Here is a 23,489-nt window from a genome sequence, read left to right on the forward strand (position 1 = left end):
CACCACTTCCACCCAAAGCACCTCCTGGCAGTAGCTCGGGGGGCCCTAGGCCTTCAGAGTCACACTCCAGGCCCCGGGAGAGCTCTCTTTCCCAAGGCTCCTTGGCTGCTATGAAGCCAGAAGAGCCGTGGGAGATGACCTCAGCCAGGTAGAGCAAGGGACCCCAGAGTCCTGGAAACCCAGAAACCAAAACCAGGGTGGGGCGGGGAAATAAACCAGCAAACCTGAGCGAGCTATTTCATTTTCTACATTTCTGTTTCTGTGAATGTGGAGTGAGAAAAAGAATCATCTTGACGATATGCCTACACCTTGCACCGTGCTAGACAAATACACACGTCATCTCACTGTACCCTCACTACTCCCCTCCAAGGAGATCCCATTAGGACCCATTCACTAGCCGATGAAACAGAGGCGGGCCAGTTGCCCTGCATGGACTTGTGTCCTCCCCAGACTCCTGCCACCACTCCCACCTCCACCTTGGAGCCTGGGGCTCACCTGGCCGAGGTTGTCAAAGTTGTACTTGTGCCGGACCCACCGGTAACTGGCCTCAGCACAGTCAGACTTGTTAGTGATGTTCCTGGTGTCCTCGCCCTGGCACACGAAGAACTTCCCTTTGAAGAGCTGAACACACACATACCCGGAGACAGAGAGAAGTGAGCTGTGGGCACAGGAAGCCCAGACCAGCCCTGGGGCTTAAGAGCTCTGGGCACACCCTGGGTGAGGGCCAGGTGCTCGGCCAAGGCAGAGAAACACTGACAGGAGCCTCCCCTGCAGGCACCCCTTTCTCGGGGCTCCTTGGAGCAGAGGCCTTGGAGAGGAAGGAAAGGTCCTTGGGGAGGGCACTGGGAAAGGGTGGAAGGAGGGGAACCGCCCTTCACTTTCTACAAAGGGGGAGGCCCGTCATTCTCCAAGTGGGGTCCCGGGACCAGCAGCATCAGCATCATCTGGGAATGTGCTCAAAAATACAAATTCTCAGGACCACCCCAAACCCAGTGAGTCAGACACTCTAGGGGAGGGCCGAGGGATCTGGATTAATGGTGGGGGTGGGCTAGGTATTATGGACCCCACTTAACAGATGAGGAAAACTGAGGCTCAGAGAAGTAAATTCACTCATTAAGGTCATACAACCAGTAGGTGGTGGAAAGGGGGCTCGAGCTCAGGTCTTTCCAGCTGGAAATCTCACCCTCACTCCAGAACAGACCAGGCTACGACTGTGGGGAAGGGATTTGAGGGACAGGAGGACCAGGGGGTCTAAGTAGGCCAAAAGTAAGGGAAGGGGAAGGGGCACCGGGTGTGCAGAGAGGCACCACGCAGCCCTGGCAAACGTACACCAGACTGGTCTCTAGAGCCAGAGAATTCGAGGAAACACAAGAATACCCCGTCCCCAGGGCAGAGTGGATACCCCAAGAAGCCAAAGGAAGGGATAGGGATGGGGGTAGCCACCCAGGAGCTCCCTCTGGCCCAACAGCAGCCATCTACGCTGCAGCTGAAACATCTGGAGCCTGGGGCGAGGCGGGGTGCTCCGGGAGAGCGGGACGGAGGGGCTCCCCTGGCTCCCGGACGCGCCGGCTGAATCCTGCAGGCAGCTCCCTTTCTTTTTCCTCCAAAGCCAAGTTCCCTCCCTGGGACAGAGGCCAAGTTTCCCCGGCAGCCCCCACTTCCTGCCTCGTCTGGGGTCTGCACCCGCCTGCCTGCCAGCTCGCTGCTAACCTGGCCCAGCTGCCTGGGCCCTGGATCCCCAGGCCTGGCCTGCAGCCCACCCGCTCCAGCAGGGAAGGAAGGGAGGGGATCCCTGAGCAGACTGTGGGCCGAGGCCAGCGCCTGCGCTTGGAGTGGCGCGTGAGAGGGCAGAGCGGCAGCCTGCGTGGGCACTGGCCAGAGCCCGAGGCCCTCTCCCCTTGGTGGCCTCTTCCAGGCTCCCAGTTTTCTCCAGAATGCCCAGGAGGCAAAGGGGCCTGAGGCCTCGGGCTTCGAGGGAAGCATCCCTATTTATGCTTTTCTGGGATAAAGGTGGTGGCAGCCCCTGGAGCCGCAGCATCCCAGGGCCAAGAGGAAGGCCAAGTCCTCAGGGTTCTGCTGACAGCTGGCCCCAGACCCCCACAAACCTGCACCCCCAGGATGCCAAAAATGATGAAGAAGGCACAGCAGATGACCACGATGTTGCCAATGGGCTTCAGCGAGGACATCAGCGTCTCCACCACCAGCTTCAGCCCCTGCGCCCGGCTGATCACCCTGCGGAGGGAGGGGGGAGGTGAGAGGGGCTCCCGGCCCCGTGCCCTAGCTTGCCACTCCCCCCCATCCTGGGCTCTAGTGCAGGGAAGAGGTTGACACTCTGGGCTCACAGTATAGACACCCCCCACCCCACCCCGAGACCTCCACCTCCACTGCCAGGATGTCAGAGGATTACCTGATGGGGCTGGGGCGCTGATTCAACCCAGGGACGCAGTGTGTTGTGGGGATGGGGAGATAAACTCGTGCGGAGCACATAGAGGGCAGGCAGGGGCGGAAGGGGTGGGAGGTGGATCATCACAGCCAGGAAAACCCGCGCTGGTCAGTCAGTATCCACCCCGCTCACGTCCCCACCCACGGAATTCCCGACTCTGGGTGGGGGTCGGGGTGACTGCCTTATTGGTGAGATCCCCGGCTACAAGTGTTACCTGGTGGGTAGTCCCTGGGATGGGGGGGTGGTGGGAAGAGGGGGAAAGCAGGAAACAAAGTCTGTCACTTCACGGGGAGGGCCAAGTGTCACCCCTGAGGGTACCACCCGAGGGAGAGCTGCAGCTGAAGGATGTGAGGGTCCTGCCTATGGCCACTTGTACTGTGCCCTGCAGGAGTGTGTCACGTGGCGGGGGTCACTGAGGGGGGTGCCCGTGGAGGGAGACTGCTGGGGCCGCAGTTAAACCCAGTGAGAAGCGGTGTCTGGAGTGGGGGACGGGGCTCCCTGTGGGGTCACAGGCAGGAAGCAGGGGCAGGTGGGGTGCTGGCCGTGGGGGTGTGCCTGCCCAGGGCACCTGAGCGGGCGCAGGGTTCGCAGCAGCCGCAGCACCCTCAGCATGCCCAGGATCTTGGTGCCGCTGTCGGAGACCATGGACACCAGGATGTCGATGATGGAGATGAGCACCAGCAGCCCATCCAGCACGTTCCAGCTGCTGCGCAGGTAGGCCTGCTCCCCGAAGCACCAGCCCAGCGCCACCACCTGAGGACGCCCGCGCGTCACCGGCACTGCCACCTCCCTGCAGTCAGTCCCCAGCCCTGCCCTCCATTTGTGACCCAGGCTCTCCACCCCCACCGAGCGCCAGATGGCTCCAAACCAACGCCGGCCCCACAGCACCTTCACTGTCATCTCAGCCAGAAAGACCGCGGTGAAGATGTAATTGGAGAGGGTCAGGAAGATGCGTTCCTGTAAGAGAGAGCAGGCAGGTGTTGCCACTGGGACCCCCTCCTCGGGCCATGTCTGCTCTGCACACGGAAGCCGGGAGCTGCCTCCAATGTCTGACTCAGAACAAACCCCCCCACTCTCCCAGCAAAGCAGACAATCTCCTTCCTGCTCTCCCACCCACCCCCCACTCAGACACACGCACACACACACGCACGCACGCGCGCGCGCGCGCGCGCGCGCGCGCGGAGCCAGCGTCAAGCCCCCTGACTCACTTGCAGCTCTGGCCACAGTCCCACTCTTGCCCCTGAACAGAACTGCCCCCCCACTACCTCCCGGGGCGGCCTTGAGGGGAAAGTGCTTCCCACCGCAGTGCTGTCATATGAGCCCCACGTCTCAGGCCCTATTCACCAATTCCTTTCTTAAAACTGGAGCAGGATTTAGCTTGATCTCTTGACGCCCCAGCCTACTCCCCTCTGCTCCACGTACTTGCTTCCCTGCCGTGTGCCCCAGAAAAGGAGCCGCGGGGCAAGCTGGGGGCCTGAGGACAGGCTGTGCATCCCCAGGCACCATATGTATGCCAGGCATAGGGTGAAGCAGGGCAGGAAGGAAGGCGACCCAATCCCCTGATATCTGTGGGCAGATTCCATCGCTGGGCGGCCGAGAGAGGGGTGTAGAGAGCTGGAGAGGCGGGAGGCGAAGTGTGAGCGTCAGAGGGAGTGAGAAGCAGCGGAAGGGGAGAGGGAGAAGCACACACGTGACACAGCTAGGGGTGGAGGGGCTGAGTGGGAAGGTGGGGGAGAGACGTGGCCACAGTGAGCTCTGAGGCAGGGCCCTGGGCCGGAGGCAGACGAGGGGGCCAGTCCGGGGGTCCCCGGTGCTGTGCTCTCTCACCTCCTCCTAGGCTGGCCCTCCACTCCCCAGGCTCCCGTCACCACCACCACCCCACCACGCTGGCCTGACTGGAGCCCACCCTAATGGAAAACAGAAGCCCCAGCAATGTCGAACACTGAACAGTGGTATGTGCGGCAGCAAGGAGGGGCGGAGACCACCTCCAAGGGGCAGCAGAGCCCCCCACCCTTCTAGGACCTGGGTCACTGTGGGGCGACAGGCTGTGATGCCAGGCTGGGGAGAGACAGCTCCCAGGGCCGGCTGGGCCCATCCTGAAGAGGTCAGGCCCGGGGGAGTATGTCCAGATACGCCGGCCCATGGCCTCTCCTCTCCTTTCGAGGAGGACTGGCAGGTTCACGGCCAAGCAGAAGTGACCAGGGCTCCTCCAAGTGCCCCTGAAACCCTACTTGTCTGTGGCCTGGCTGTACCCCGAGGAGCAAAGGGCAGCTTCCCTCCTCGACGCGGCGCCACCAATGGGGCAGGTTGGGCAGGATGCCTCCCCGTCAGTCACCAGGTCCTGGAGACCCTCTGCCACTCAGCCCGGCCAGGGTCAGTCTCACTGTTGGCTTCACCATGACACTCACTGACTCACATACAGGCCTCACAAGCCCCTGGCGCACGAGAACAGGCCATCTGCGAACAGCTGGGTGCGACGAAGCTCACTTTTCCCCAGGCAAGGAGCAAGGCCCCCTCCCCCAACTGGCTGCTGTGTCACAGAGGGAAACGGAGGCCGGCGAGGGACGCAGGAGGCATTCTGGGGCATCAGTTGCACGGCTCAGAGCCAGAGAGATTCCTGGCTCCCTGCCTCCGTGTCTCTCTGGGCCTCCCTGCCCGCCTGGCTCGCTGCATGGGTTGCTAACCCGCTAATCCGGGAGGGCTGGGCACCAAGCAGGCGCTCAGCAGCCGCTGTGTCAGCCCCAGTGACTCACAGCACTGTGGGGGTCGATCTTGGGGCGCTCCATGGCGATGGTGATGCAGTTGAGGAAGATGATGACGAGGACCACGTGGTCGAACATCTTGTGGGTGATGATTCGGTGGCACAGGAGGCGGAACCTGCTCCGGGACAGAGGCAAAGGTTGAGTGGGGGGGAGGGGGGGACAGCAGTCAGGGGCACCGCCCCTACCCGTCCTGGGCCCTCCCACCCCCGGGCCCCGCTCTCATCCTCCCCCGCGTCAGGGGACACTTCCAGCATCCCCGGGATGGAGTCGCAGGAGAATTTCCCAGGAGAAGGAGAGGTTGGGGAGCAGGTCAGGGACCCTCTTGCTGACCTTGACTGAGGAGGGAAGATGTAGGCAGACCAGGAGTCTCGCTCCAGGCAGCAGGCAGGGAGCCGGGCCCGGACCCACGCTCTCATCCTTTCCCCTTTGCTCTGTAGAAGGATGGCCCGGGATGTGAGCAGGGCCAGGCCTCCAAGTTCCTGATCCCTGGTTCCTCAGCGGCCCCGTGGCCCTCACGCCTGGTCTACCCTCTCCACTCTGGCCCAGGCCTATGCCTGGTTTCTCTTCCGGTATTCTTAAAACCACCTCAGCATCTCCCCCTCAGCCCCTGAGTGCGCCTCACTTCCTTCATCTCCCCAACCGCTCGCTTCTCCCAGGCTCTCCTCTCTTCCCATCTCTGCCTCCAGCCCAGCCCCCTGCCTGCATTCCCTCCTTCCCTCCCCGCTGGGCTTGGAAGCCACATCAATTATCAGACACTGTCCCCATCACAGCTGCCTGTTTGAAGACACACCTGGCATGAGGAGACACTGGACCTTTCTCACATGCTAACCCTGGGGTCCCAGGTCCCTGAGCCCCATCCCCAGGGTTAACGGTGGTGGTGAGGGGGTTGGGAAAAGGGTGAATGCGTAAAAGTGGGTGCGAGCTCAAGGCTTGTGGTGAGGCAGAGATGAGAGAGGGGGACAGAGGAGGGTATCAGTTTGGAGAGCTGAGTGATGGGTCTTTCTGGGTCACAGTGGGAGGCCATGAAAGATTCATACACATCTGCCCGAAGCCATTCTTATCCACCAAGGATGCAGAGCTGCAGACCCAGGCATGACAAGGATCTGGGGCTTGGTGGGATGGGCAGAGGGAGAAGGGGGCTGTTTGGAGCCTGGCTTCAGGGATGATATCCCTCGAGATCCTTTGGGCGTGATGGTAACTCCCTGAATGCCATACAACTGGGAGGGGGTTGTCCAGTCCTGCACCAGGTCAGGCACAGCTCCCCTCACTCAAGGTCAGGGGTGAGAGGTCACTGTGCCCACAGGGGCCTCACCAAGTTGCCCTCGTCATCGCCATCGTCCCCATCCAGTGGGGGATCGTCGGGCCGCAGGGCCCGGGTCAGGCGTCCTGGAGCTGACTTGCCATTGCAATCCTGGTGCTCAGAGGCTGAGCTGCGGCCACTGGCTGTGCGGTGCAGCCCGGGCACCTGCAGTGTGTCCGGCAGGTCAAAGGAGCTCTTAGCTTCCCGCTCCAGGGAGCCCCTGTGGCGGCGGTCGCTGCCCGGTGGGCTGGCGCGCTCCTCTTCCGAGCTCTCCTGCTCATCCTGGCTCTCCTGGCCCTCGCCCGACAACAGGGACCTCCGCTCCCCACTCGGGCTCCTCCGCTTCAGGCTGGGGGCGCGGCCCAGGCTGTTCCGGCTGGAGCGCCTGCTAGTCCAGCTGCTCGCTGCGCTCCAGGGACTGTGTGGGGAGCTGCGGGCGCTCGGCTGGGGGCCGAACAGAGGGGAGAGTGGTCTCAGCCAGGACCTCCTGGCCCCACGCCCCTTCACATGCATCCTGGCTCCTGTGAGCCTCTGTGGCCTCACATCAGGTACAGAGGTATGAGCAGGAGCCCTGGACCTGGATGCCTGGACTCACACCATCTGTGCGACCTTGGGCAAGTCACTAACCCTCTCCGTGTCTCAGCTCCTCATCTGTAAAAGCGATATGACCCTAGCACCTATTCCTCATTTAGGTGAGTGGCAGTATGAAATCACAGTGAGAGCATGGGCCCTGACACCAACCTCCTGGATTAAAATGCTGGCTCTGTCATCTGCTCACTGTGGAGCTTCCCACAATCTGAGACTCAGGTCCCCGTCTGAAAAATGGGGATAATATTGGTACCTACCAGATGGTTGCTGTGAGTATCACACGCATTAAGAACACTTATAAGCAATGTCTGGAACAGTGTCTGGCACAGAATCAGTAACTGGATGGGGTTTGCTAGTATTAAGATGAGGCATTCCCTCCCATTTTACAGAGGGAAATGAGTCTCACCCAAGGACACTCGGGGAACAGAAGAAATAGAATTAGAACCCTGCTCTTTTGCCCCCAGGGCCAAGGCTCCTGCGCCTGCCTGCATTACCAGCCTTGCTGACGCCCGCTGGGCCTTGTCTAACCCAGTGGCTCAGGGGCTGTCTCCTCGGGCCTGCCCATTCCACCTCTCTTCCCTCCTGATGTCTGTACATCTCCCACTGTCGGGCCCCCACATGCACCCCCTACCGGTGACTTCATCTCGTGGGGTGCCCCTGGTTCGGCCGACCCACTGCTGCTGGCGCGGCGGGACGCAGGGCCCAGAACCTCGGCCAGGCCAGTGCTGGAGCTCTTGGGCAGCGACATGGGTGTGGCGGCCGTGTGGATGATGAGAGGGGGCAACAGGCTCCTCCGCAGCTCCGGGTGCTCTCCCAGAGACACCACTGCAGGGGGAGAGACGGAGAGACCCTGAGTCCACTCAAGGCTGGCCTAGAGCCAGGGGCTGCCCCTGCAGAGAGATACTCACAGGCCAAGCGCTTCTTCCTGTCCCCATCGCCATCCAGGCTGGGCGAGAAGAAATCGGGCTCGGACTCGGACTTGGTGGCATCTCCCTAGGGTGGGAGAGCAGCGGGCCATTAGGAACCTGGCCGGGCAGGTGTTGGTAGTGTGGACCGAGGTCTCCCTGTCTTCACACGCACACACCACATATAGGCCACAAGGAACCAGCAACCACGGCACGAGGCATGCACTGGCTCAGGCCAGACCACCCAGGCTTGGGGCCCAGGGCTCTCAAGGGCCTGTGATACCTCAGAGAAGCCCACGGCTATCCCCAGAACCCACAGCACAACCATCATGGCTGGGACTGGCTTCAAGAATGGCTGAGGGGAGAGGGGATAGCCTGGCAGGCAGGTGGCACAGGCCAGAGGGAGCTGGGGACCTGAGTGAAGTAGTCACTAGAGCCTCATTTCCAAAGGGCACTTGTGCCCTCTGCTTTCCCTCCAGGCTGCCCTCCCCTGAGCCTCAGACCCAAGGCCCCAGAGAAAAATTGAAGGACCCCAGACAGAGCAGCTCAGCCCAAGGATGCCACTTCCGTCCCTCTACTTCTTTCCTCCATCTTCCCCAAGCCCCCACCTTCTCCCCTGGCCCCGTTTTTACCTCTCTCTCTGTCTCTGGGACAGTTTTTTCTTCCTCCTTAGCAGGTCAGTAGGTTCCCCAGTAATTACACACTTCTCCTTAAGAAGTTATTAAGAAATACTTGATTGCTACTTTTGATAAGGACATAAATATTGCGTAATTGGCATCTCAGGGGATCATTTTCATTAACTCAGTTTACATCCCTAACGAGGCCTTTAATTATCAAGTGGGATCTCCAGGGGGCTGCTTGGGATGTGCAGCACCATGGTGTCCCATGGCAACCCTGGCTTTGCCCGAATTCTGGTGCCAGTGCAGGAAACAGCAGGGCACAGGCTCAGTGTGGGGGCCAGGGGAGGAGCATGCCCCTGAGTACCTGCTGGACCTTCTGGGTGGTCAAGGGGCCAGAGACACAGAAGTAGATTTTAAATTCTGGTACATTCTGGCAAGAGGCACCCCCACCCCCACATCCTCCAAAGCCTTGTTCTGAGCTGAGACAGCTTGTGGGGTCTCCCACAGAGGCTCAAGGCAAGGGGGAGAGGAGAGAGATGGGGGAGCATGGTCTGCGGCCACAAATCCCGACTCCACCGAGGCCCGACGACCCAGACTCCTCGGGGACCGCAGCGGAGGTACACACATGCGGTGTACCACACACGTGCACACAGAGGATTCTAAGTCCCTTCCTTCTCCGGCCCATCCACTGGTCTGGTGGGACCCATTGGTGCCCTTTGCGGGTGAACAGGGCAGAGGCACGGAGGCCCTCCCCTCAAGTGTCCTCGAGGGGGAAGGGACTTAAAATCAAAGCACACCTCACGACACCAAGGACCACCATGGCCACCACAGCAGCTGAGCGTGAGCACAAGCACAGACACGGAGGCAGAATGGGGGCATGGGGCACGGGGGGCATGCCGACTCATGATCGCATACCTACCCCCTGGGAGTCGACAGGCAGCTGAATACAGCTTAACTGTCCACTCGCATCTTCCCGTTTGCTGATTTCCTACAGGGAGAGGGGGAGGCAGGGGACGGGCGCTGGTTACAGGCGCCGGGCTTTCAAACAGCAGCAGTGTCGAAAGAGGAGGAAGAAAAGGAGGGGTGCAAACCCAGCGGTGGGGGAACTGAGACACGGGGTGGGGGAGGAGGAGAAAGGGAACAGTGTGGCCTTCCAGAATTCAACCACAGGCCCTGGAGCCGGAATGAATCTGAAGGGCGAGGGCCGAGGCCACAGAGATGGGAGCAAGGGCAGGGGAGGAGCCGGGACCCTCCGTTAATGCTGATAATACCAGCTGTCATTCACGGGGGCGTGGCAGGCATCGCTCAACTGCTTCATTAACACTAGCTTACCTCCTCTCCAGGTGGGAAGGAGGTGCAGCTAGCACCATCTTAGAGAAAGCTCCTGAGGTTTGGAGAAGTTCAGAAAACTGCCCCAAGTCACACAGAGACTAAGAGATGCATCTGGGCCTCGTACCTGAGTCTCCAGCTCACCTCCCCCTGGCTCTGAAGCAGCCGGCCGGGAGGGTGGGAAGGAGGGGTGGATGGAAGTCAGAGGTGGGGGCGGAGACAAAAGGCCGGGAGCAAGAACAGGCCTCTCCAGTCCTCACTCCAAATCAGAATGCTCCTACCGGGATGGGATGTGACAGGCAACACTGGGATGACGGCTCCAGTGTTGTTTGATATCAATGAACGGCCTCACACAGGGCCTGCTGCCTGTTCATTTAATTAAGTGTGCAGATGACACATATATAGGGATTCAGGGCGCCACCCCCTGCAAGTCAGGGTATAAACAGCCCAGCTGGCCTGGTCCTGTAGGCGACCCCCTCCCACCTCTTGGCAGGGTGGCAAGGCCAGCAGGGGGCCACCCTTGAGGCCTCCTGCTGGTGACGCCCAACAAAATGGGGGTGGCCACTGCTTCCACTGAGGTAGGTTGTCTCGTTTGTAAAAAAGCAGGTCATCACAACAGCAAAAGCCAGCCTCTTCTGCCAGATGGTGGGGCTCCCTCAGAGCCACACGTGTGCCCCCTGAAACTCCGTACAGCTGAGGGCAGGTGCCGCTGGAGGTGTCCAGGCCACTGGCACTGAGTGACCAACCTCTCCCCCGACCCAGGGCTTTACAGGACAGTGAGAAGCTGGTCCGGCTCCTCATACGGGCACTTCAGGGCCATGCCGCTGCCCCCACCCCCTTGAAGAGGGGTTGATTCTGAAATCTTTTCTCCGTCCCACCCCAGACCCAAAGCATCATGCCCCCGAGTGAGGCTCTCTCCCAGGCACTTGTCGAGGAGGGTATGGCCCCAGGCCCTGGCCAATCCCTCATGCTGGGGCAGCCACAAGCCCCCAGCAGGGCCAGAGTGACCAGGCCAGGCCCAAAGGCCAGGCTGCTCTCCATTCCCACACGCAGCCTTTGCCGCTGCCTAGCAACCAGGCCGGCTCAGCGGCTCTCGGTTTAACAAGGTGTCTGCTGGAAGGACCAGTGATGGGGGGCTGCTGCCCGTGCTGGGCATTTCCAAGACTGCCGAGCTGGCTGAACGGCCACTTGAGGGCAGGAGATAGGCTTGGGGTATTTTCCATTTCCACAGAGTTCCACAGGAATTTTTCTGCGAGAATGTTAGCTGTCAGGAACTGTGGTCTGGAGGGGCTGTAGGACCCCTGTCCCCACTCAGCTCCTCTTCCCACAGGCCGAGAGCAGTGGCCAAGTGGTGGGTCTCCAGACAGACCTTGATTCTTGTGGGAGCACGCTGGCACCCTTAACCCTTCAGGCCCCAGGGAGACCCCAAACAAATGTCCATCCCAGGGAGAGTAGCCATGTCCCTCCCTCCCGTCAAGAGGCCCAGCCATCACCCGAGGCAGGGCCCGCCTGCCCTCCCTGCCCCCCAGCGGGGGAGGACATGCGATAATGGGTAACTATGGAGTTACAACCGGAGGAGGCCAGTGAGGGAGAGAGACACCCGCACCCACCAGTCCAGCCCAGCCCACGGGGGAACAGCCTCCCCTCGCAAGGCTGGGAAAGAGTCAGAAAATAGATTTTTGTTTTTCCACCGTGTGCTGGGTATTTATAGACCAGGCCGCAGCGGGAGTTTCCATCCGGGTCACCCAGAGAGAACTGGACCGAGAGCTCCTCCACACCCAGCCTGGAGCATTTCTAGGTTGAGTCGACCTGCCCTGTGCTAGGTGCTGGGATGCTGGGCCGGGCCTGGGGCTTGGGTGGGAAGAGGGACCGAGCTAAGGGAGCAGAGGGGGGTGCAGCCCTTCAGGCAGAGGCTGTGTCCTGGCAGGACAAGGCCGGGATCAATGGAAATCAATACTAATTGATGGCGCTGCCTGTGACGAAGGTGATGGAGACTGGGCTGGAAATAGGATGCTCATCTCTGTCATGCCGGCAGCTAATTGGGCTCATTTCTCACCCTGGGCAGCTCAGCCCTGCCCGGGCGCTGGTGGCATCTTCACCAGCTCAGCCAAAGCTCAGATGACTTGCTTGCAAGCTTCCCCCAGCCCTCGGCTCAGATGGGTTCCCTCCAGATGTCCCCGAGCGCACCTGTGCTCAGGGACCCAGCTGCACCGTGTGCCAGCACTCACCCCGTCCAGCTCTCTAGGGGAGCACCTGGCCGGCTCTGTGGGGCAAGCCCACTCGGCAGCTAACCTTGGATCCAGAGACGCTCTGCCGCAACAACCACCGGGTCTCTCGAGTGCCGAGGGGCTGCCTGAACCCCAGAACTCCCACTCCTAGGTCCCCAGCCTAGTCTGAGGGGCACATCCTGCAGAACCTCCCAGGACACCACAGCTCCAGCGGGGCCGCCGATTCCTCCTGGAAGTGGACTGCTGAGGGCAGGGGGTTACCTCCGCCTGGAAGCCCTCCACCAGAATGGCAACGAGCAGGTTGAAGAGCACGTAGTTGCCAAAGGTCATGAGGGCAATGAAGTACAGGGCAGCCCAGGATGACGTGGAGGCCATGCCGTTGTACAGCACCTTGTTCCAGTCCTCCTGGGTCAGGATCTGCCGGCCGAGGACGGGAGTCAGGGCCTTCGCCAGGGGCACCCCACCACCCTGCCCACCCTGCCCTGTTACCCTGGCACCTGAAAGACAGTGACGATGGCCCAGAGCAGGGAGTCGAAATTCTTCCGGTCCGGCAGCGTGTCCCCATCCCTCTCAGATGCAAATTTGCAGCCAAAAAGATGCATACCCAGGATGCTGAAGACATAGGAGCCACAGGCTGGGGATCAGGGCCCCAGCAAACCCTGCCCCTCAGGCCCTCACCCCGCCGGCACGGATGCTACACCTGCCTCACCTGAAGATGAAGATGAAGAGCATGAGCAGCATGCAGAAGGTGGCCACGTTGTCCATGGTCTTCATGAGCACCACGAGCTGCCGCTGCAGCGCCGGCAGGAAGCGCACCAGCTTCAGCACCCGCATCAGGCGGAAGGTCCGCAGCACCGACAGGCCGCCCCCCTGCTGGCCCACGATCTCCCACACGCTGCAAGGGGCGGGGGAGGGGCGGGTGACCAGAGCCTGAGCCTGAGCCCGCTGCATACTCACCCTCCTCCTGCCCCGTCCTTTAGGAGGGCCCAGCAGCACCTGAGGGTCTGGACTGACCAGCACTGGGAAAGCGGGCAGCAAGGGGCCCTTGGGCCTCCAGGCAGGAGCTCGAAGGTCTGGGTGACAGCTCCAGCCCTCCCCACCCTCCCCTCTAGGCCAGTCCTCTCCCTCAGTCGGCCAATGCAGCACCTCCAGTTATGGAATGTTTGCTTTGTTCTCCTCTAATGAAATCTAAAGCCAATTCCAATAAAGCAGTTCTTCTGGCCCAGGGCCTGGGGGGTGTGGGGGGCAGTGGAACACTTTCCCAAGGTCTTGGAAACCCTAAAGCAAGTTGCCAGCGTCTGCGACAGTCTCCAAGCACTTCGTAAGCAGGGACAGCTGGCTGGGCTTTACACCTCTTCCAGCTCCTCACCAAAGCCAACTCCCCAGTCCTTGCCCACCCGAGGTCTGCATGGGGTCGAAGACAAGGAGTGCAAACGAGAGAAAAGACTTCCGAGGGGCCCAGCCAAAGCGGACAGGAGGCCACGTTCTGGTGAGCAAGGTAAGGCCTCGGGAGAGGGTGGAGCGCAGCGTTGGGGGCGTGAGAATCCTCAGCCGGGGGACTGTAGAGCCTGTGGGTCAGTGGGGCCTGATTCCAGATCCCTCCACCCCAGAGGAACAGGCTGTGTGGCTCCTTGCCCCAAGCTACCCCGAGGACATTCCTCAGGCAAGAGGCAGCAGAGGCGCGGTCGTACCTGATGACAACAATGACGCCGTCAAAGATGTTGTAGGGGTTCTTGATGTAGCCAAAGGGACCATACACGAGCAGCTTCAGTAGCATCTCCAGGGCAAAGAGGCTGGTGAAGACGATGTTGCTGATTTCCAGGGCGTTGGTGAGCTCCTCAGGCTGGAGGACAGGGTGGGCATGAAGCAGCCAAGGCTTGTCCCTGAGCCCTTCATCCCAGTCCTCCCAAACGCCTGGCCACATGGAGAGGGGGAGAGGGCACAGCAAGCCAGTGGGTGGGAGTGGGGGTGTTGGGAGAGGGGAGTAGTGGGGCTGAATGCTCAGGCTAATGGGGAGGACCCTCCCCCAAAGGGCCCACGAGAAAATGCACGCAGGGGTGGCCACTGCACAAAGCCCCCAGGCCCTGGCCATTTCCAGCTCTGAGTTTCAGGCCCTGGGGCCACAGGCTCACGGGGGGCCTAGGCTGTGGGTTCTGCCCACCTCCTACTGGGTGCTCCGAGACCCATCCTGTTCTGCGCTACCGTGTCAGCTCAGCAGGTCCAGGCCAGCAGTGCACTGATGCTGGCCGGTACCAGAGGGTGATTGCCAAGACCTCACACACATACGCAGTCACACAGCCACATGCAAATCACACAGGCTCTACGATTACTCTGTGGACTTGGCAGCATTCTCTTGGACAACTGTTGACGACGTTGCTTTCTTCCAGACACGCACACACTGCCTACAGGTACACACAAACACACACACATGCACACACACATATACATAAACACACGAACAAGCATACACATGCAGTACCTGCGTGCAAGCACACAGAAGCATGTACACACAAACACACTGATGAGCAGAAGGGAGACCCCAGGAAGGGTTGTCACAGGTGAGGTGGCACCTGGAGCTGCTACTTGAGTCTAGGACACCCAGGTTAATTCTCCGCCTATCCTGTCAACTCACTGTGTGACTGACCTTCAGCAAGATCCTTAACCTCTCTGGTAATTACTTTTATGCTCCTACCCAGGGTCTGGGATTGGGACTGAGGATACAACCTAGAGAGTCATCAGAACTAAGGACAAGCTTTACTTCATCTGCTATTCCAGCGCAGAATATTACGTACCTCCTCCCTTTCAATATTAAGTACCTACTGTATAATCCACCAGGTACTGTAAAATCCACCAAGTATGCAGAAGCATGCCAGCTGTGCTCCCTGCCTCCTAGGAGCTCAGAGTCTAGCTGGAAACAAGTTGTACACACACAAAACAGCTGAATAACCACAAGAGACCTTAGATGCTTTGGTGCCAAAATAAATTATCCAGACAGTAAATCCAGGAGTTCAGGGGAGAGAAGGTGAGGGAGGAACACCCTGGGAAAGCCTTAGTCAGGAGGCAGCACTTGAAATGAACTCTGAGGGTGAGTGGGGTCTCTCCAGGCAGAGGGAAGGGGAAGTCATCACAGGGTCGAGCCAGGGAATGAGCCATGTCTGGGGAGAAAGGGAGGGGCCCGGCCAGGGTGCAGGCTGCAGCTGCAGAGTGAGATATGATTGGCTCAGTGGAGCCCACTGCCCACCTGATGAGGTGTCTTTTTTTTTTTTTTTTTTTTTTTTTTTGCGGTACGCGGGCCTCTCACTGTTGCGGCCTCTCCCGTGGCGGAGCACAGGCTCCGGACGCGCAGGCTCAGCGGCCATGGCTCACGGGCCCTGCCGCTCCGCGGCATGTGGGATCCTCCCGGACCGGGGCACGAACCCGCGTCCCCTGCATCGGCAGGCTGACTCTCAACCACTGCGCCACCAGGGAAGCCCCTGATGAGGTGTCTTGACCACCCAAAAGCCCAAGATCCGTAGTAGCTACTCAAGAAGTTTGAATTAAATAACCAAGTGAAGCCCTTAGTCCATCAGACACCTCCCCCTGTTTACCCAGCTGCCTCCTCTGGCCGGCTGCCCAGGTAGGTCACCCAAGCATGGAGCCAGGCCCTGGGCACAACCAAATGTATCCTAATGGCCCCAATATGTGTGGCCAGCCTGGGTGGGAGGGGCTAGAGCTGGAAGGCAGGGTCTTCTGATTGACTGGCAGGTGAGGGGCGTTTGGGGGCTCAGCAGCTTCTTAGAAGGAGAGAAGCTCTCAGCCCACGGATGGATTCTCTCCAAAGACAGGTCTGGGGAGCAGGGCCGGGGTCAGCAGGCGGGGCCGAGAGCCAGCTGTCCAGAGAGCGAGTGGCTGTCGTGGGGGCCAGTGTGGCATGGAGCCCGTTGCTCCAGCAGATCTTGAGTGAGATTTTGCTCTCAGACTGTGAGTGGGGGCATGCCACCTGACCTAGCAAATGGGGTTCACAGGGAGATAGGACCTTTGGTCCCTCCAGCGGGAGCACAGTGCAGGTGGTGGGGAAGGGGCCATGGTCAGGACAATTAAATCCCAGAGCTCAGGGACCTCCCTGGGGGTCCAGTGGTAAAGAATCTGCCTTCCAATGCGGGGGACGCGGGTTCGATCCCTGGTCGGGGAACTAAGATCCCACATGCCGCGGGGCAGCTAAGCCCGCCCGCCACAACTACTGAGCTCGTGCGCCTCAACGAGAGAACCTGCGTGCCGCAAACTACAGAGCCCACGCACTCTGGAGCCCGCGTGCCACAACTAGAGAGAGAAAACCCGCACGTCACAGCTAGCGAGAAGCCCGTGCGCCACAAAGAAGACCCCATATGCTGCAACTAAGACCCAATGCAGCCAAAAAAAAAAAAAAAAAAAGCCCAGGGCTCAGACCCTCCTCCTGACTAAGTGGATCTCCCACTTTCTGCTTCCAAGTCCAGTCTGTTTCAGAAAGCCATGGTCAGTGAACCTGCCTCCCTGTCACTCTGCAGTCTGCCCAGTTGTCCATCCTTGGACTGGATAAAGATGGTAAGCACAGGCCACAGTGGTGCGATGCTCTGTGGGTTCCCAGGTTCAACGTGTGTCTCACCTTGTACCATCCACACAACAGCCCCCCCCACCCTCGTTTTGCAGGTGAGCAAAAGCGGTCAAAAGATGATGAATGACCAGCACAAAGTCATAGGGCAGGGAGAGCCAGGGAGCGGGACCCAATCGCCCCTTACTCTGAGTCCAATAATACTAGGCTGTCAGGATCCAAGAGTGCAGTGAGGGGCCTGTGAACCCAGACACGGGGATGGACTGAATATGTAATGTGTCTTCTTACACATATAAAATTATATTTCACATGAACGTAGATGTATGAATAAAGAATGAGTTTGAAAGCATAACTGAGATAATGGGTGAATTTTACGGCATATAAATTATACATCAAAAAAAATCTGCCAGAAACAAAAATTAATAAAATAGTGAGAGCACTATAGCTTTTGCTATCATGTATTTACTTAATTAGTGAATGCTTAAGGTACAAGTACTACCAGGCGTGTGGAGGAGGGGTGTTCTCACCGTTTCCTGGTGTTGTCTACAGGGCTTACGACAGTCTGTACCTGAGGGCTCACAGGTGCACACAGACACACGCAGTCACCCGCCAGCGCAACAACCAAGAGCCTCATCAGAAGGATGGTGTGGGCTCCCCCAAGGCCTGCAGTCACTGCCCTCGTAAAGGGGTGGCGGCAAAGCCTGGAGCTGCAGCGCGCCCAGCCAGCCTCCGGGAGGCAGTGGGACCCAAGAAGCAGGTCGAACGGAGGGCCTGGCACTCTCCCCCCTTGCCCCACCCCCGCCTTCCCTGTCTCTCCTCACTGCACTCACTTAGGGGCAATGCCTATTCCCTTCCGAGGCTCCGGTATCCCCCATGATCCATGGGAAAAAGTCCTCCTCCCACAGACAGCCAGGCCTGTCCAAGTTACTAAATTGGAGGCTGGGAATGTCCTGCAAATGCAGGACGAGGACACAGAGACTCAATCTTAGCAACACCGTTGCCCCAGGGACCAGAGCCGTGGTCACAGCCACTGCAGCCGCAAAGGGACGGGGTGGCAGCCAACTTCTGCTAGTGCCCTCCACGGGCCCTGCGCTGCTACCACCTCCCCCCAGGAGTTCACTTCCTCCCTGCTCGCACCAAACAAAAGAGGGGCGTGGGCCTCCTTGACGGCAGGGAAACTGAGGCTCTGAGGTGTGGTGACCGGATGGAGGTCACGCGGCTCACTTAGAAAGGTGCCGAGCACGGTGCAGCTGCACGTCCCTCCACACCTCTCCATGCTGCTGACCCCGCACACGCCCAGGCAGCCCACACAGACCCACACAAGCCCATCAGGCCGCCAGGCGGTCCCTTCTCTGGTCATCCCCCTCCTGTCCACGAAGGTCAAGGCCCAGTGGGGGCTTCTGCGAGTGGAGGCCAGGCAGCCTGAGCTTCTCCCACCCAGAGGCCCCAGGCTCTCCTCTGTGCTGACGCTAACTGTAAATCTCCCATCTTCCAACGCTTTCCCTCCCCTTAGCCTGTCAGCTTGGAGTAACTGGGCCCCAGGTAAACTGCTCAATACTTCCCAGCCCCAGGACCCCCCTGAAACCCAGAGCACCTCCATCCACTAACCCTTAAAGTGCTCATGGTGCTAAGAGGTGAGGTGGAACCTGAAGGCAGGAGGCCTGCCAACTCGGAGACTTTGCACCTGGGTGACCTCAGGCAAGTCCTTTAACCTTGCTGGTTCCCAGTGGCCTCTTCTATGAAACAGGGTAACACCTCCTTGGGACGAGGCTGCCCTGCCAAATATAGGAGTTAAAGCCTGTGAAAACACCCAGGCCAGAGTCCTGCTCAGGTGGCCCCGTGGGCACTGGCAGTGGCAGCATTCCTCGCACGTGGCAGGACACGGTGCCTGCAAGGCCGAAGCTAAGCACCACGCGTGCGCAGACGCCAGAAGGGCCCCAGGAGCTCCAAGCAGCTGAGGGCAGTGGGCCGGCGGGGAGGGGGCAGTGGGAGGAGAACCCCCGTGGAAGGCATCCCCGGCCAGAGCGGCGTGAGCAAAGGAGGAGAGCAAGGACTGTGCAGAGCACATACTCCGGGACCAGGGTCGAGTGTCCGCCCCGGCCAGAGGGTGGGAGGGACCACGGGGGAGCAAGGCCGCCAGGTGGGTGGGGCCCAGCCGGAGCGGCCCTGACTCCGCCCCGCGCCTTGACTCCGGCTGGACTTGCCTCTGCCCATGGCGCTGCCAATGAGGCTTCTGGGGGGAGGGGGGAGACGTGCAAAGCCGTCTATTAAGCAGATTAATCTGCTGCAGTAGTGGCGGCGCGCGGATGGCCTCGAGAGACAAAGAGGCGGAGACCCCTTAGGGGATACTGCAGCGGTCCAGGCGCGAGGCCTGGAGAGACAAAGAGGCGGAGACCCCTTAGGGGATACTGCAGCGGTCCAGGCGCGGATGGCCTGGAGAGACAAAGAGGCGGAGACCCCTTAGGGGGTACTGCAGCGGTCCAGGCGCGGATGGCGTGGAGAGACAAAGAGGCGGAGACCCCTTAGGGGGTACTGCAGCGGTCCAGGCGCGAGGCCTGGAGAGACAAAGAGGCGGAGACCCCTTAGGGGATACTGCAGCGGTCCAGGCGCGGGGCCTGGAGAGACAAAGAGGCGGAGACCCCTTAGGGGATACTGCAGCGGTCCAGGCGCGAGGCCTGGAGAGACAAAGAGGCGGAGACCCCTTAGGGGATACTGCAGCGGTCCAGGCGCGGGGCCTGGAGAGACAAAGAGGCGGAGACCCCTTAGGGGATACTGCAGCGGTCCAGGCGCGAGGCCTGGAGAGACAAAGAGGCGGAGACCCCTTAGGGGATACTGCAGCGGTCCAGGCGCGGGGCCTGGAGAGACAAAGAGGCGGAGACCCCTTAGGGGATACTGCAGCGGTCCAGGCGCGAGGCCTGGAGAGACAAAGAGGCGGAGACCCCTTAGGGGATACTGCAGCGGTCCAGGCGCGAGGCCTGGAGAGACAAAGAGGCGGAGACCCCTTAGGGGATACTGCAGCGGTCCAGGCGCGAGGCCTGGAGAGACAAAGAGGCGGAGACCCCTTAGGGGGTACTGCAGCGGTCCAGGCGCGGATGGCCTCGAGAGACAAAGAGGCGGAGACCCCTTAGGGGATACTGCAGCGGTCCAGGCGCGGGGCCTGGAGAGACAAAGAGGCGGAGACCCCTTAGGGGGTACTGCAGCGGTCCAGGCGCGAGGCCTGGAGAGACAAAGAGGCGGAGACCCCTTAGGGGATACTGCAGCGGTCCAGGCGCGAGGCCTGGAGAGACAAAGAGGCGGAGACCCCTTAGGGGGTACTGCAGCGGTCCAGGCGCGAGGCCTGGAGAGACAAAGAGGCGGAGACCCCTTAGGGGATACTGCAGCGGTCCAGGCGCGAGGCCTGGAGAGACAAAGAGGCGGAGACCCCTTAGGGGATACTGCAGCGGTCCAGGCGCGGATGGCCTCGAGAGACAAAGAGGCGGAGACCCCTTAGGGGATACTGCAGCGGTCCAGGCGCGAGGCCTGGAGAGACAAAGAGGCGGAGACCCCTTAGGGGGTACTGCAGCGGTCCAGGCGCGAGGCCTGGAGAGACAAAGAGGCGGAGACCCCTTAGGGGATACTGCAGCGGTCCAGGCGCGGGGCCTGGAGAGACAAAGAGGCGGAGACCCCTTAGGGGATACTGCAGCGGTCCAGGCGCGGGGCCTGGAGAGACAAAGAGGCGGAGACCCCTTAGGGGATACTGCAGCGGTCCAGGCGCGGATGGCGTGGAGAGACAAAGAGGCGGAGACCCCTTAGGGGATACTGCAGCGGTCCAGGCGCGAGGCCTGGAGAGACAAAGAGGCGGAGACCCCTTAGGGGATACTGCAGCGGTCCAGGCGCGAGGCCTGGAGAGACAAAGAGGCGGAGACCCCTTAGGGGATACTGCAGCGGTCCAGGCGCGAGGCCTGGAGAGACAAAGAGGCGGAGACCCCTTAGGGGATACTGCAGCGGTCCAGGCGCGAGGCCTGGAGAGACAAAGAGGCGGAGACCCCTTAGGGGATACTGCAGCGGTCCAGGCGCGGATGGCGTGGAGAGACAAAGAGGCGGAGACCCCTTAGGGGATACTGCAGCGGTCCAGGCGCGAGGCCTGAGACAGGCTCTGGCAGACAGGGATGTGCCTTTTGCAGGGAAGGTGCAAGGTGGGGACAAGCCAGACCAGACCTGAGGGGAGGCCTGTACGAGTCACCCCAACCCTGCCCAGCTCCACCTTCGCCCCCCATCTCCTCAGCTGCCACCTGTTCCACGGACCCTGAAATCTCTGTTCCCCAGTTCTGACTCCTCAGCCCACCTCACCTCTGCCTTTGACCGTCCTGCCTGCTGATCCCACACCCAAAAGAGGTGGTCCAGGTGGGCCGCGGTGATGGGGTGAGGGTCACTGGGTCAGCGGGGCCTCCCCCCTTCTCCTCCTTCTCCAAGGAGGTGTGGGAAATCGGGGCGCGCCCGGGCGGCAAGAGGTTTGTAGACCTCACAGGCCTCATCACACAGATCGTGGCCTCGCACTTCGCTGTCCCCCTGGAAGCACTCTAGCTTGGAATGTCTCAGCACGTTCTTCTAGCCCCTCATGCCCCCTGGGCCCGTTGTTAGGTGTCACTGCGCTCCAGTGCCTCGTAACCAGTGGTACTTTAGCCCCTCCCCGTGGTCTCCTGCCAGCTCCCCAGAGCCACCCCAAGGGGACACACAAGCCAAGTAAGTGCAAGGCACCCACAGTGTTCGCTCAGCCTGCAGACAGTCAACCCAAAGCTTCTGTGACTTAAACGTTTGGATCTGTGGCCCCTGCCCCTCACTCGCCTGCACAGTCTCTCTGCCCAGTTGTGGTGGACCACTTAAAGGCCGCCCTCAGGCCACAGATCTCAGAGGGCTCCTCCTGTCTGGCCAGCTCCAGCCCAGGTAAGTCCCCACCCCCTCTGCCTCTCTGCTGCAGCTGTCGAATTGCTGAGCTTTGCTCGTCACGAAACTGTGCTGACTGGACAGGGGAATACCCTGCTGGGGGACCAAGGGCTGCTCTGTGCCGGTATTCATCTTCCTCTATTGCTGGATCTCCATCTTTCACCCCCAAGAGCTGCCTCAGACCCTTTCCCTCTCCTTGGCCCCCATCCCCACTCCCAACCTGGCCTCCTGCTTCATGGGGCTCCACTTCCCTCCCCCAGGCAGCTCTGGGTCCTGCAACCTACTCATCTCTCTTCCCTCCAGGAAGGCAGCCAGCCCCTCCTCCACCCGCACCTCCACCCCACACCCGCCCGCCATGCTCCCCTGGACTCCATTTCATTCCATCAGTTGTCCCTGTTTCCCTCACCTCTCCAATATCCCTTCCCCTGCCTAAAAGCAGAAACCTTCGCGTGGATCCAGGCCTATTCACGCCTGAACCCCAGGCCCCACCACTCCAGCTCTCTCCAAGGACCCTCTCCCCAGCCCTCCTCTCTAGGCGGGCAGTACCTGAGCCTGCTGCGAGCCCCTCCTGCCTGACGACTACCTCGCTCTACTTCCCTGACCCTGTGCCCCCCCATCTCCCACCTCTCCAGGTGTCACTGGGGTGTGGACGAAGCAAAACAATCTCCTTCCAAGCCCTGTTCTTCACCCAGAGAGCCAAGCTGTCTGACAGCCTTCCCAGGATGGCCCAGGCCAGCTCAAGGGCGGCAAGTCCAAAGCAAGCCCTCTCACCTCCTCTCCCAAACCTGCCCCTTTCCCGACTTCCCGGCTCCATCCCTCTCCAGGATTCAGGTTTGGAGCCTAGGAGTTATCTAGGATTCATGCCTCTCCTTCATCCCTCTAGCAGCAGGTGCCCGGGCGCACAGACCTGGGCAATGGAATGGCTGGGCCCCCACCCACTCACTCCATTCCCCCTCCGCCATACTGGGGGCCCTCGTTGCCTCTGATCTGAACGATAGAAATAGCCTCCGGGTCCCTCCCCCAAACCAGCCCACACCTAACTGGAAGCTCCAGCTTCAGCAGCACTTCTGGACTCACTTCACTGCTGCTCAGACAACTCAGGCTGAGGTGGGGGAGGCAAAACGACGGTGCATTCCCAGGCCAGGCTGCCAGAATCCCCCCCAGCCCCTCCACCGGAACCCTCTGCTCCTGGCCTTAGCTACCAATCCCACTTATCTTTCAAGACCACCCTCAAAAACCACCTCCCTCGGGAAGCCCTCCGAAATCCCCCATCTGGGTGTAAGCATCTGTCCTCTGTCTCCAGAAGTCTCCCTTATGGCATTTGGCAGAATCATCCATGAAGCAGAATGACTTTTCTGCTGGAACCTAAGTTTCTTAGGTGCTCCTGGCACCGCCCCCACCCCCCTTCTATTATTCTATTCTAACGTGCTGTGCACAGGAGGTGCTCCCCATGTTTGCTCAACTGGGGGAGTCTGAGAGACAGATGACGCCTGGAGGAATGTGAGCACCCCTTTTGCTGGCCATCTCCAAAAGAGCACCCTTCTCCCTCCCACATCTGGAGAAGCTTTGAAAGTCTGGGACCAGGGCAACTGTAAAAATCATTCCCCCCAAGTCTCCCTTGGCCCTCAGCCCCAGCTCCTCTGCCTGGAGGCCAAGGACTCCTGGGAGGCCCAAGGAATAGGACAGGTGTCTGTCTGTAAACCCCTCTCCTCGAAGGCCACACTGGGGTATCCATGCCTGTGTCTATCTTCTGGGAAAAGGGTCCCAGCTTTCAGCAGAATCCAAAAGGAGCCTGTGAATCCCCTCAAAGTTAAGACCTACCAC

At 60.4% G+C, this 23,489-nt stretch overlaps 1 protein-coding gene across 30 annotated transcripts in view; it reads right to left on the reverse strand.

The window, feature by feature from the left end:
- The window catches only part of CACNA1G (calcium voltage-gated channel subunit alpha1 G), a gene marked incomplete at its 5' end in the record, with an annotated part of 63,459 nt that overhangs the window by 18,648 nt on the left and 21,322 nt on the right, over positions 1–23,489 (reverse strand). For 20 of the 30 annotated variants that reach the window (XM_082604185.1, XM_082604180.1, XM_082604184.1 and 17 more), the window contains 14 exons: positions 496–621; positions 2,106–2,232; positions 3,012–3,196; positions 3,332–3,400; positions 5,197–5,320; positions 5,536–5,636; positions 6,518–6,949; positions 7,725–7,918; positions 8,002–8,086; positions 9,538–9,606; positions 12,437–12,592; positions 12,673–12,787; positions 12,885–13,070; positions 13,867–14,018. In XM_082604185.1, the coding sequence (XP_082460311.1) occupies positions 496–621; positions 2,106–2,232; positions 3,012–3,196; positions 3,332–3,400; positions 5,197–5,320; positions 5,536–5,636; positions 6,518–6,949; positions 7,725–7,918; positions 8,002–8,086; positions 9,538–9,606; positions 12,437–12,592; positions 12,673–12,787; positions 12,885–13,070; positions 13,867–14,018 (2,121 nt within the window). The remainder of the gene's footprint in view (positions 1–495; positions 622–2,105; positions 2,233–3,011; positions 3,197–3,331; positions 3,401–5,196; positions 5,321–5,535; positions 5,637–6,517; positions 6,950–7,724; positions 7,919–8,001; positions 8,087–9,537; positions 9,607–12,436; positions 12,593–12,672; positions 12,788–12,884; positions 13,071–13,866; positions 14,019–23,489) is intronic. The other 10 variants (XM_082604178.1, XM_082604183.1, XM_082604175.1 and 7 more) reach the window with 1 other exon arrangement.

This window comes from Mesoplodon mirus, assembly GCF_964341445.2.
Source record: "Mesoplodon mirus genome assembly, chromosome: 18".
NCBI classification, from domain to species: domain Eukaryota; kingdom Metazoa; phylum Chordata; class Mammalia; order Artiodactyla; family Ziphiidae; genus Mesoplodon; species Mesoplodon mirus.